The sequence below is a fragment of the Dufourea novaeangliae genome, unplaced genomic scaffold (assembly GCF_001272555.1).
Source record: "Dufourea novaeangliae isolate 0120121106 unplaced genomic scaffold, ASM127255v1 scaffold16, whole genome shotgun sequence".
In the NCBI taxonomy this organism is placed as follows: domain Eukaryota; kingdom Metazoa; phylum Arthropoda; class Insecta; order Hymenoptera; family Halictidae; genus Dufourea; species Dufourea novaeangliae.
The window spans coordinates 3,876,384-3,890,200 of NW_015373891.1; the positions used below are offsets into that span (position 1 = coordinate 3,876,384).

General features: G+C 43.8%; 1 protein-coding gene across 1 annotated transcript in view; it reads right to left on the reverse strand.

Moving 5' to 3' along the window:
* Positions 1–13,609, reverse strand: part of LOC107187797 (Down syndrome cell adhesion molecule-like protein Dscam2) — a 119,286-nt gene extending 105,677 nt beyond the window's left edge. The window contains exons 1-2 of the mRNA XM_015575974.1: positions 13,267–13,609; positions 1,424–1,585 (exon numbers count right to left, since the gene is read on the reverse strand). Of these exons, the coding sequence (XP_015431460.1) occupies positions 1,424–1,585; positions 13,267–13,609 (505 nt within the window). The remainder of the gene's footprint in view (positions 1–1,423; positions 1,586–13,266) is intronic.
* Positions 13,610–13,817: the final 208 nt, after the last annotated feature.

The following is a 13,817-nucleotide window of genomic DNA, read 5'->3' on the forward strand; positions in this document are numbered from 1 at the left end:
TCTATCGTTCAAGAACATTTTGAAATTAATTATACAGTGTGGACCGTTTATATCGATCCACACGAATACATTGGAAACTACTGATAATACTGAAAAACACTACAGACGAAAATTTGATATCTTTATATTCTTAAATTCAATAATAAAAATTCACAATAAGATGATTTCCCTGTGTTTTCTTTTTCCACCTTGATGACCCAAGATTGTGTACTATTAATGCCACTATGCAGTATTAAAATTTCTCTTAGACTAATAATTTTTTTACCATAAACGGCTTTATGATTTTTTATAGGGAGTGATCAGGTACATCGATTAATGTAATGGAAAAATATATTCTCAACTCTTGAATAACTCGAAAATGAGTAAGTTAAAAAATTACGTCTGTCCCGAATGTATACGGTCAGCAGTTTCCAGTTCCATTAAATAAACGAGTGAATTAAAAAGGGCGTTCCTCAAACAAAGAAGTAGAACTCATTAAAATATCACATTTCCACTTCTAAACATTTTCATTTCTTCCCGAGTTTATTCTTTCCCGTTACATCGCGAGATCTCTCCTGCCTCTCGCAAATCTATGCCGAGAAGTTCTTTTATTTCGAAACAGCGAATTGTATTAGATCATCCCATCAGTTCATGCAGACTTTTATACAATGTTTCAAACATGCTTTCAAGTTTTATGAAAAAAATTATTACGTAAAAATCGAATCAAGTATATGCCGCGAGCATCGACCAATCGGAGTGATCGAGCAGGTCAAAGTTAGAAATGGTTCATCAGTAATTGGCAACTTCACAGCACAGCGGCTCGAGAGTTTGGAGTATGCTGCGTCATCAGACTATTTGGAGTTTGCCATGTCATCAGACTGTCGTCATCAGAGATGTTTGAAGTTTGAAATCACAGACGTATAATAACCAGACTGCGCATTCTCAGTCTACAGTAAATCCTCGATGAGTGTTCGAAAGCTCTTCGGCACTGAACATTAAATATTTCATAAACTAATAGCCATATGCGGCTGAAACAAATATTTTTGGCTTCAAATTCCAAGCTCTATCAGTGTGATAAAGCTCATTAAAAAGTCAGCCTTAGACCTGGTACCTCGCCTAGTCAGTACCTCTCCAACTCGGTCTAAACTGTTTCGATCTCTCCGTCAGATGTACAAACCAAACATGCTTGAAGGGGTCTGTTCGCGAATCCAGCCCACTAGCCACGATTTCCGGAAAATTCTCAATGAAAAATTCTCCGTTTACCCCGCGAGATCGCTAGCAAGACGGAGAAAACGGTAAATAAATTCACGGAGTCAAGAGTGAACCGAGAGGGGCCGCGGGCATCGCGACGGAAATATTTCTTCCGAGAGGGATCACCCGTGCCCTCGTCGGCGCTCGTTCGTATTTATGAGCGGGCGTCATTAAGCGATATCCGGCCACTCACCTCCCATCGTGGACGGGTAGATGTTGAACGACGGCTCCTGCAGCCAAGACGTGATGGTGACGTGGTCGCGCACGAAACTGGGAACGTTGCATCGCATAAGTACGTTGTTGCCGAGGAAACCGCCGGGACATTGCACTTCCGGATCGTAACGCTGGTTCACCACTGCAACACACAAACAACGGGACCGCTCGAACGTCGAGGCTAAAGCACACCAACCCATCCCCTCCTCTACCCTTCCCCTTCCCCTAACCCCCGACCAGCCAGTCCAGGGTCGGCTCGCTGGTCCAGAAAAAAACCTCGAGTTTCGCCCAGCGAGAACGTACTCTGGAGATTTCATATGCTGACAGCAGAGTTGGGTACAATTTTATTCGAATATACGCGTAATGAGAAACTAACAGCATCTAGGAGCATTATCCAGAACTTTTTACAGTTAATGAAATTAAATGATTGCTCGTCAAGTGTCTACTCGTTATTTTAAGCATTCGAATTTCCATGTTTAAGCAATTGAAAATGGCGAAGTATTTTTTCTTACTTTTTTGTTCGTTATTTAAAACTCTTTATCCGGATAATGAGTTTTTACCCATCTCTGGCTGTACGAGACCGGTAGGAAATTTATTCTACTTGTTCCCTGCGCGAATTGCTACCGAGGCGCAAATTATTCCGTTTTGTATAGAATTATCAGACTGCAAGTTATTTTCTGAGGTAATGTGGTGGTTTGAAAGATACGTTGTTGTTTAGTGGCTTGATGAGGTCTCCTCCAATAATGAGACCTCTTTAGCCTTGTAGCAGATCTGTGTGGTAGAAGAAATGAATAGTTTTGGCTGGAGTATGTTGTATGGATATGGTAGTTTGAGGTGGATAAAATAGGACTTGGCATACGTATTGTTTCTAAGACTCGTGGAGCTCAGCGCTAAGTTATGATAAGTAACTGTTTCGAGTCGGAATATTTTGCATTTGATGTGCAGGTGTCCAGGAATCCCCGTTTATGAAGGTTTGACGGGCCAAGACGCACAGATCGTTGCGACCGTTGCCTTCCTGCTTCAAGTCGCAACATAGATCATCATGCAGGTTTCCCCTAGATACATACAAAGATGCATTAGTGATCATGAATAATATTTTATCTTCTTTATATGATGGCTACATTTGATTTACTGACACATTCCCATAGTTCTAATCCGTACATCCACATCGATTAGGGAATGGTCTTGCATAATAAGCTTCAGTTTTTCAGTGACAAGGACGATTTTCTTCCGATAATGACAGGTACAACCGGCCCGCTGGTCACGCAAATTTCCATAGACTTCACTGTAGCCATATACGTGGACGATTCGAAGGCAATTAATTTCCAAGCGTTTTGTTTCGACGTGTATACGAGGCCACGCGGATACGCAGCGTTAATAACCCAACTTGGGTAAACGTAATAACGTTAAACGCGGCTTCGTTACCGGTCGTCACGGGTACGGGCTGCGCGCGCGAGTTCACGTGGGTATCAATTAAAGCCCGGAAGCTATGCCCAATTTCGCGATATCATTACGGGAATGACGGAAATTTAGACAAATTTGTCTTCTGCCGTGTGCACGGCGTGAATTGTTTGACGGTGGAACGTTGGAGGTCTTCGATGAGAGGTTTCCACGATGAACTCAGGATTTTATTGACCCGCAAGACGTGCCGTTTGGCAGCCGCGATTTTAGTGACGAAGACTGAATTATTTCGCTGAATCGATACTCTCCTGTTCTCCCTGTTTCGGATATACTTAGACGCGGGAGAATGTTAACCTCCGATCCCCTTGTATTTTCACTGAGACAGAGGAATTCCTCGCGGCCTTTAACCCTCGGTTGTCACCCCTATTTTCTTGACCGTAGTAGTCACACTGAGTCGATTCCACCCAAGCCAATTTTCAAACAGCTGCTGTTTACAAACTATCTATTAAATAAAATTTATTGTAATATATACTTTCAATGTAAAAAATCAACATTGAAAGTGTTATCATGTTTAAAAAAAAACCCGAAACAAAGTTCTTTCGGGCTACTTGAAATTACTACTACATGGCACCAGTAGTACCATTTTCAAATATGCTTCAAAGATATTTTACTTAAGTGTTAAATTTTGTTATTATTACTCATTTTTTCTCGTAGAATCATCCCCCACCCAGTTGTAATACCAGTTACATGACACCCTGTATGCTGCAGTGGAAGTTGCGAGAAACCTCAGAAAATAAACTGCAATGACATTTGAATAATTTTTATAAGACTTCACGAACCAGTCATTTTAACTGTTTTGGTAGTGTAGTGTTAAAAAAAGGTGCATTTTTACATAAAATAGGTTCTGGCCACTCTATCATAACCGCTTAACCCCTTGCCCTATGATTTTCTTGATGTCTGCAGTCTTCAGAATTACCTTATCACCAATAATTCCCCAGACACAAAAGGAATTCGTGTACTTATCGCAATTGTACATTTGCTCTAAAAGTTAAACATTAGTATCAGCAAACTCGTATTTCACTTTGACTCAAAGGAGACGAATAATAATTCTGTTTGTTGAATCCATTTTGATATCGTCACCACGAGTCTGACTCGATGTTATAAGGCAATGGGCTAACAGGACCATGCAGAACATTAGGAAAAAAACATCTAATTTGTACCATTTAATTACATCGAACGCTCAATTCAGTACACCGATCGTAATCAAATTTATCGCAGAGTTCGAACAAATTTCCGTCGGTCTGTCGCTATTACGAAATAATTACGAAGCGATGACTTTTAATCCGCGACCGTTATACGACTCCGTTTCTGAGGGCAGACTGCGCGAGTTAATTGTCTCCTCCGCTAGGAGGCTGGTAAGGATACGGGCAAGGCAGAAGAAAAAAAAAAGGAGAGGTTGTTAAGTGGCGCGGCGAAGGTGTAAGGCGAAACTGAGGGCGCCGCGATATCCCGGGATTAAATCCGCCGGGGTGGGCTTTGTGCGACTATAAGTACAAGATGTTGATACCCGTCTCCGGCGGAATCAACTTTTACTATTCCCGGTGAAAGCCGGATGAAAGCGAAGCATGGCCGAGCCCTTAATTAATAAAATCTCGATAGTTCGCGCCTCTCTCTCTCTCTCTCTCTGTGTGTGTGTGTGTGTGTCTCTACCCCTCTGACTACCTCGCCCCTTTGCTGGGCGATTTCAAAAGATCGTAACGAAAATTGACGGCGACAGGAAAGAAAATAGGTATGCGCAAAATGTTTGTAAGGAAAGAACGAGGTTTGGCTGCGATAATTAACTAAAAGAAATGCAAAGGATACTCGTGCAGGTGTACGAGGTAGTCCACGCTAGTGATACAAGTCGTTCATTCATAATTAGAAAATGAATGTATATGCTATAAATGCATTAAATTCGTGGTCTACTTAGAAGTATTACGACACTTATAGCATTTATGATTTGTATGAAAATCAGTATAGTGAAATATTTAATAAAGCTCGATGAGCTTTTCATTTTACTTAAAATCTTAGAGAGACCTTAAACAATTTTTATTCGAATTCAGTTTTCTATAGAATCATCTATTCGTCGCGAATTTGTCTATAGAAATGTGTATTTGCATAAACATTCCCAGTCTAGTGATAAGGTATCATGAAATTGTTGGAAGTTTAAAATAATTATTGTTTAGGGGATATTAAATCTCAATAAACGACACTTGTGCGAATATACCAAAAGTAGTAAAAGTTGTACATAATATAGAGGGTGTTAAAAAAATGTGGGACATACACAGTGTGAATTCTACACGCCAAACTGAGACGAAAATGAAGAATGAACGTTCAAGCCTTCGTTTCCGAATTATTAATTATTGAAATGGGGACGAAATACGCGTGAAATACGTCTGGCACCGTGGATTATACTACTTACAACAGTTGATTCGCAGCTGATACACGGGATCGATGGGTGACCCAGTTAAAAATAAATGAAATGCAATCAAATGCATGGAACCAACTCGTGAAACAATTGAAGAGCGCGCCTGTGAAGTAGAAGTGTCGGACGTGTTTTCCGCGAATTTTGCTCGTACTTTCAACAATTAACAATTTGGAAAAGAAGCCTCGAACGCATTTTCATCATTACTGATTTTTATCTGAGTTTGGCGTGTAGAATCCACTCTGTCAAAATGTTCCACATATTTATTAACACTCTGTACATCACTATTATGAAACACCATGATATCCTTTACTTCGTAGAGATCAGGTATCCTAATACTCATGAACGGGAGTGTACCTGTTCTCATGTAGGAATTAAAAGTAAATGTTAGAGAAACGGTGAATGGTTCAAAGATTACGATTACCCTACCATGGAGATATTTTTCTTGCAAATATAAGGTGCTCCCGGTCCTGTTATAATTACAAAATAAATAGAATTTTCCTCCGTCGTCTTTATAAGACGATGAATATTAGACTTTCTACAGTTTAAATTTGATCGTAATAAACAATATTCTGAACCATCCATCCAAACTATTACACAAAGAGTTGCATTCCTGAATGATGTCCATTTATTTAACTCCAACCTGATAACACAGTTGTCGTGTATCTACAACTGAACACTACAACTGGATTACTAATGAATAGACCCCTATATACCGAATTACTCAACGTTAAAAGACTTAAACCAACAATCCCTCAAGTCACTCCTCCCTCCCCTACATTAATCGAAACATCCTTCACCACATTCCAATTCTAACCTACAAAATTAACCACGTCCTTACCACTCACCATCGGTCCCGCCATTCAAATTTCTAATTGCACCCCTATCGACGGCACACCACTCTTCTTCCCCTCATCTCTCCGCTCCTCTTTGCACCCGCATGATCGGGTTAATCGACGCAAGGAAAATCTCCGAACCGATACGACTGGAGGTCGGAAGCAGACGATGTGCATGGGAAGGGGGTGGAACCCGGTAAAAGGGTCGCGGTATCTTATCCAAAATCTCGAGGCTGTCCCAATCCGGTCATGAACCAGTATTCCCCGTAAGTTGATGGTCTCGGCTGAAAGGTTGTCACGAGAGAGCTGGCCTGAAGCGAAGGCGAGGCAAGGACGCAGAACGAGAAACCGCGACGGTTGAAGTGAGACGACGAAAGGTTGGATGGTCGACGTGGCGGTCGTAGGGAAAAGGGGGTTGGTGGGAGGAAGGGGGATGGGGGCGAAGGAAAATGTGGTAGTGTGTAGGGCCCGGGTCTGCAACCCGTTTCGAGAGTCAGCGGAGCGAGGCACTCAGACTCCAGAATGGGGTAAAAACTCGGTGAGTTCGCCTCCGCTTCGCCCACCTCCCTCTCTTTCTCTCGTTCCACCCGGTTCCCCGAGCTCGCTACCGCCCCGTATCACACGGCTCTCGGTTACGCGGCAACCAAGCCGAGCATAAACTCGGCAGACGTATCGTGGCAGGTAATATTTACAAACCATGAAACCTACGGGAAAAGGGAAGGGAAGCTGGCAGAAACCCGTTCCCTACCCGTTCCCTGGCCCTCTGACCCGTCCTATCCGCAGCCACCTGCCGGAAAGAGAGATACCCCAGCTCGAGATCCGCGGTCTTTTTCGGCGACTCGAATTTCACGCGGGGAAGAGCCGAGAGAGCACTCCCTAGACGCGCCTCTACGCTGCGATTCGTATCTTGGTTGTCGGTTCCTGTCTGTCTCGGGAAAGAAAATCGGTCGAGTTGGGATTGATTGCGACGGGAAAATGATCTGTTTCTGATTTTTCTGGACATCGTGTGCGGTCGTATGGTGACTCTAGATGATTCTTTGAGACTACGTTCCCGGCAGCAATAAGTGTTAGGATAAGATCATAATGCTAGGAACATATGAATCATTTGAAAAGACTGCAAAATGGCTATGGAAATGCCGTCTCTGAAAATATACTGGATAGTTTTGGATGGATAGTATAACCTGACAAATGATAATTCTAATCGAAGATTGATGAACTTTGTAGATTGTATTTGATGTGAAAGGTCTTCTGACATACGCACTTTAGTATTGCCTGACTTGTTTGTCTGACCATTACTCGGTTCATCTACTTGTATTAATCTGTATATTAAAGTGGTGGGAAATAAATGGTCTATCACCATCTAAATGACAATATTGATGAAAATCTGATCACAATGATCTCCATAATTGAGCCCTTGAAAGCATGTGTATATGCTAATATCACTAAGCATGGTCAATAAAAAGCAACTCAATAAATATATTCTTGAAATGTTTAGAGGTTTAGACAAAAACCTTGTAAAAGTTTTAAACAACAAATTGCAAACATGATTTCACAAAAAAATCGACTTAATGTCTTCAAGGGTCCAAGTATAGCAAGTAGAAACTGCGCGTCGCGATCAGGCAAATCAATTGATCGGTATCAAGTATTTGGTATTCAATATTAAGTAATTCCGCACCCTATTATAAATATGAAATATCTAATATATAACCACCACATCTACTATTGCTCCACGCTCCCTGAAAATTTATTTTTATCACCGAAAAAGATTACAAAAATAAAACACCGTAAAATTCCTACCCAACATAGCATCGAATTTCCGAGTTTCAAAAAAGAGCAACACCGTTTCGAGTACACCAGAACATTGCGAAACGAGAGCTCCGTGCAAACCATCGACCTGCCCGAGACACTCACAAGCGCCGACTAATTATTCCCACGGAACTTTCAGCGGATTTCGGTTCTAACGGTCGAAAGTTTCGAAAACGCTCGAACGACAAGAAAAAGGGGGCGGGGAGGCATAACGCACCGGTTCGCGCCGCGGCGATTCACGAAATTCGTCACCCGTGGCAACGAGCACGGAAATAAGCCGGACCGATGGCAAAGAACAACGGCGTTTGCTTTCAATTAAAAATAATTATTCCCTTCTAGCCGTATCGCGGCGAAGAAAAAACCGTGTTACTATGCGTTGCTGAGATGGAGTATTATACAGAGCTGAGATGTTGCCCCGCAGAAAGAATGTGAGTCCGAATTGGTTATACAATGATACAGCTTGGAATTCTCAAGCCAATAATTTTTGTTTTAACCGCATATGGTCACCAGTTTATAAAATATTTAATATTCAGTGCCGACGAGCCTTTGAACACTCATCGAGGATTCACTGTATCCCCATAAGCCCACTTTCTCCAAACGAATTGTAGACATGGATCACTCGTATTTTTATTATTGGTAGAAATAGTGACGTACACAATCGAACCATATAACATTTATTTTCACCGTGATGAAGATTGAATGGAACACATCGAAACCGAGTCTCTAACACTCTAAGACACGGCAGCATTACTTTGAAGTTGGTCGATCGATCCTGTTATCACTCTATCCCACTTGATCCCCATGTGTCTCGTCCACTCTCTTCATCACAGGCTCTTATATAATCCGATTGTGTATGTTACAGTTTCGGCCAATGATGAAAATACGTGTGTCCTATCTCTACGATTGTGTTAATGAAGACGGGCCCTTGGAGTCATAACCAATCAGACCCGCATTCTTTCCGCTTGCTATCTTCTAAGCAACCTGAAATACCTCCTCCGTTATTTCATTTTCCGACGGAAATGCTTTAGCGCGCGAATATGATAATAAAATCACTTTAAACGTCTTGTTTCGTGTACGATTAAACGTTGTCGCGTGGTGAGCAGGCAAGCGGAAATTCCGCAGCTGTTTCGCGTCCAACAGTTAGAAGTGTTTGCGAGTCGACAAAACACGAACACATCCTTCTCGAGTTTCATGAATTCGCGATCCCCCGGCCTCTCCGCGCGTATACTTATTCAAACGATTCGTTCTGAGACCGGGTCGGTTCGTGCCTCGGGAAACGATCATTTCAATTGCCAATCGCGGCCTGTTGTTGAATCAACCGAGGCCTGCGCGTAATTGCATAATTGAGAGGAACGCGTCGGTTCTTCGAGTATCGACGAGGGACGTGCGAGGGAAATTGTTGGAAAAATTGTCGGGCGTTCGTTTCGTTTCTGGTGCACAAAGAACACGATGTTCCTTAATCCTTCTGGCTCTGTGAAACGTTTCGACGCATCGCTTTGAGGTAATTTATACGATCGTTATTCTTTGTCGGGATCGTTGAGAACTGTCGCTGCTATTAAACTATGTGCATTTAATATTCATTTATTAACACGATATGCTTTCTTTTTCAATCACGTTCTTAACATCTTCAAAAATGTAGAAGCTTATCTACCTAGTTGTACCAGTCATTTTCTGTACCACTTCGTCTGTCATTTCTATTACCTTTGATATTCTTTTTAATTCTTCTATTACTACTCTTACTATTTTATTTTATATAGTTTTAAATAGCTTGTGACTATATCTCTCGTTTTGTCCTTATTCATTTTAGCAAGCAAACAGGTTTAATGTTAGTCTTGAATGATTAATCCTAAGTTCGTAGAAAATATTTCAAGAAAGTATTGCTATATCGCCTGGAGACGTATGTCACCATTTCGGCCACGAGGTAAGAGATTCTTTCCAGGTGGCTACGACAGTGAAGGTCATCGACCGAGCCCGTGAATAATCGACAATTAATAACTCAATAGCAAAGCCCCCAATTACGTTATTCTTGATTTTCGTTTTAGAATAGAATAATATGGAAAAATATAGAATTAGTCGTAGAATCACCCATTAATGTTTCTAACCACCACTACTCGAACACACTGTATACAGTAAATCATCGATGAATGTTCAAAAGCTCCTTGGCACTGTATCTTCAGACGTCATCCCCATCACTAGGCGCTTGACTGGTTCCATGAGGAATCCCTCAGTGTTGGGTATGATGTCTGAACACTCTAGTACCGAAGAACCTTCGAACACTCATCGACGATTTACTGTACTCTACGTTTAAACAGGAGAAAAGCTTATTGCATAATACACAAATCCAAATAGTTACCTATGATCAGTGATACACAAACCGTAGCTCTCTTTACGACCACATTTTAATTGCGCAAACCCCTTTGTCCCTCACAGTGTATGTGGCGGTTGATCGGTGCACCTCGAAGGCAACGGGATCGAAACAATGAAATTTCCAACGATACGGAGAAACATTACCAGGGAGAATGCGCGCGCTTTATTTACGCGAGCGCTCGCAGCGGTCGTTAAGATTTCTCATTACTTCGTCTACGTCGGCGACGTTGGCGGCACGAAATTAAACCGAAACAACGAAATTTACAGGAAGAATAACTCCCCGGCTACATTGTGCGGTGTAAACAGAAGAAAACAAACGTCTTAGTGAAATCGGCCCGAGCGTATTGCGACCGGGCTCGAAAAGCTCCGGCGTATTCGCGACATGAAAGCCCTCCGACAATAAGGGGCAACCCCCGTTGTTTTTGCACAAACGTCGTTAAACTTCCACCGGCTTCTTCGAGTCGTCGTATACCACCGTGGGAAAACTCGAATGTATTAAACGCGATGTGTTTCGTCAACGGGACGCAGACCCGTTCGTCTGTGGACAAGTTTTTACGAGGATATTCGGTCGTCTCGCCTCCAGAAACCCGACGAAGAATCCATCATTGTCTTCAGGGAAACAACCCCGGGGGAACGTCTCCCTGGAAAGATTAACAATGCTGGTCGCGAAAACGGTACAAAGGACAGAGAAGTAATTTTTACTTTATTATCGAGGACACCCGCGCGCAACCCTCTCCACGTTCCAACTAGCCGGGACGCAATTTCCGTCTTCGAGGACCTTAATTAACTTCTTTGGTCACGGAATGGACGTACTTTAAATAGTTCGTTAAAGGGGGAACGAAACTGAACGCGGAGTGGATTAAGATACCTGCACAAAGACAGGTGGTTCTCGTTCCGGATGAGGCTGGGAAGCGTTAAAGAAGCTCGCCCGTAGTTGAAACGATTGAGCTTCAACTTCTCCGAACTGGGAATTTTGTCAGATATATTCGTGGTGGACGAGGTCTGGGTTAGCCACGGACGTTCGTGAAATTAATTAGCGGATAAACTGCTCTTATTTCTGAATTTTTATGAAAACTCTGGCAGTTGATTTTCGGGTGAACGTCTCCCTTAAACCTCCAAAAAGTATCATTAACACCTATTAACATGGTCAAAGTAACGTCAATCTTTACTAAACCATCATCTCCTGGAGTCTCCTCAAGTCCAAGTGTCCACCTCAATACGAAAGAATTTCCCATAAACCATCCACTCATAAAACACCACCCGTCAAAATATAACACCTTCCCCAGTGTTACAACTCTCTCGATTTCCTGAATTAACCGAAACGGGACACAATCCGTTCAAAATTAACACTCTGATTAAACACCCCAACGAATCCTCCTCGATTGACACACTTGAAACACCCACGGAGGGTAATCCTTAAACAGGGCCTCCCTTCCGATGCGATCCCCTTTATCAACCAAGTTACCCTTATTTCCCGAGTGATTCGGTGGGCAGCCGATAGCGGAAACGGAAACTACGGTCGAACAACCCAGCTCGAATTGGCCGGAGCCCTACATAAAATCTCCTCGAGTGTAACAAAAAGAGAATGCAACGTGTCCAACGAACATACGAGGCGTACGTGTTCTCTCAATCATTGTTCGAGATCGCTGGTGTGAGTATCCTGAACAACCGAAACTGTAGCCTGCATTATTGTTATTCGATTCGCGTATCCGGCTCAGTCAGCAACGAACCACCAGCCAAATGCATAGGCAAGCTTACGCGGAGGCACGCGCACGTAATCATATCCGTTTTTCTCGGAGTGATGGTGCATGTATCCGTTCGAAGGCGACGCTTTTCTCGCCACGGGAAAAGGACAGAATCAGCGACGCCAGTCGTTCCGTAAGGTGGGGAGGCGCAGATCGAGCAAAAAGGAGGCCACGATAGACGGGAGGAAGAGGGCAGAAGCTGACGCGGCAGAGGTGGGTAGCGAGCATGAATCTGAAAAGGTTCGGTGCTGCGTTCACGCGACGATGATTTACGGGGCATATTAGGTCGATAAGATATCTTCCGGTTCGTTGACCCGTGGGAAGCTCTATTTTTAAGGCGCCTCGCGGAGACACCGGGAGCCTTCTCCGTCCCCATCTATCCGCCCGTTGGCTTCGTATCTCTCCTCCAAACCCCTCCATGGATCTTGTCACCGAGCCCGGTTTTTGACGGCCACCTACCCGCGGGTCTCCCGATAAAACAGTAAGAAACAACGCGACCGTGAATGCTCGTTGCGAGGCGAACGAGCTTATCCGTTATCCCGGCTACGACGTCGTTGAACACGAGCTGACTGATAAGACGACGTTCCAACGATCGAACGCTCTGACTGGAAAGTATTTGAATAATTCCGTCGATCGATTCTCGGACCACCGCCGAAGACGACGGTCCCACGACACGAAAGAAAGAACACGGTTCTGTCGACAAACTATCGACAAACTATGAATTACCTTCCGCTCCTCCGACGATGTAGGTCTGCACATAGGGGTAGGAGGTGAACAGAGGGGCGTCGCCCATAGGTGCAGCAGGGTCACCTGCGGGCCACGAAGCCAATCGCGGACTGGATAGAAATAAATATTTCATATCGTCGAAGACGTACCATCTCGTGGACCGGGTGATGGGGGATAAATTATTCCGTCTAAGAAGAAACTCGTAGCTCCTGAAGCCCCGCGGCTACCGATGTTTAATGTAAACCCTCTAGAAGAGGGATCTCGCCTCCGCCAGCTGTCGAGCTTGTGCTCTCTAAACGTGAGCCCCGTGTCCCGAACGATCGTGGAAACGGTATATTACACGTTATTTCCATATCGACGGGAACCATCGATCAAAACAACACGTTATTCCGCCCGGGGGTTGTGAAGTGTTCCTATCAGCAGAGTGGAGGAGACAACATAATGCAGATAACGAGCAAGAAGTTTCGCGTTGGCGTGCCTGCTCTGACAGTGACGTCTCTGCTAACGATGGCGCCGACGCTGTTCACAGCGGAACACTTATAAATGGCCCAGTGGACGTCCTGCCGGAACACCTCGGCCTCGAAACCGGGAAAGTGGATCGTTCCGTTGCCAAGGACGTGTCTGATTCCAGGGATACTCGTTATGCTCCCGCCGTCCGCTGCCAGCCAGTCGACGGTGGGCGCCGGATTTCCTCTTACTATACAGTCCACACGGCCACCGTTCACGTTCGTGAACTCGATTCGCGTAGCCGGCTCCGACACGAAGCTCGGCCCCTGCATCTCGTACGAGGCGTCGCTGCCTGAAACACAAACCGGGCACATCTCGTCATAAACGGGTCCGTGAATTCTGGGGTGCCTGGAATGTTTGGAATTTACCGTTTATAATCCTAGGTTATTTAGAATGTCGTCACGATGACACATAGTTAGAAGTCTTAACTATTCTAACTCCATTCGTAAAAAAAATGTAGTTAATCATTCTACGTGCATCTGCAATTTCCTTTCTACACAAACACAAAGAACATATTTCTCG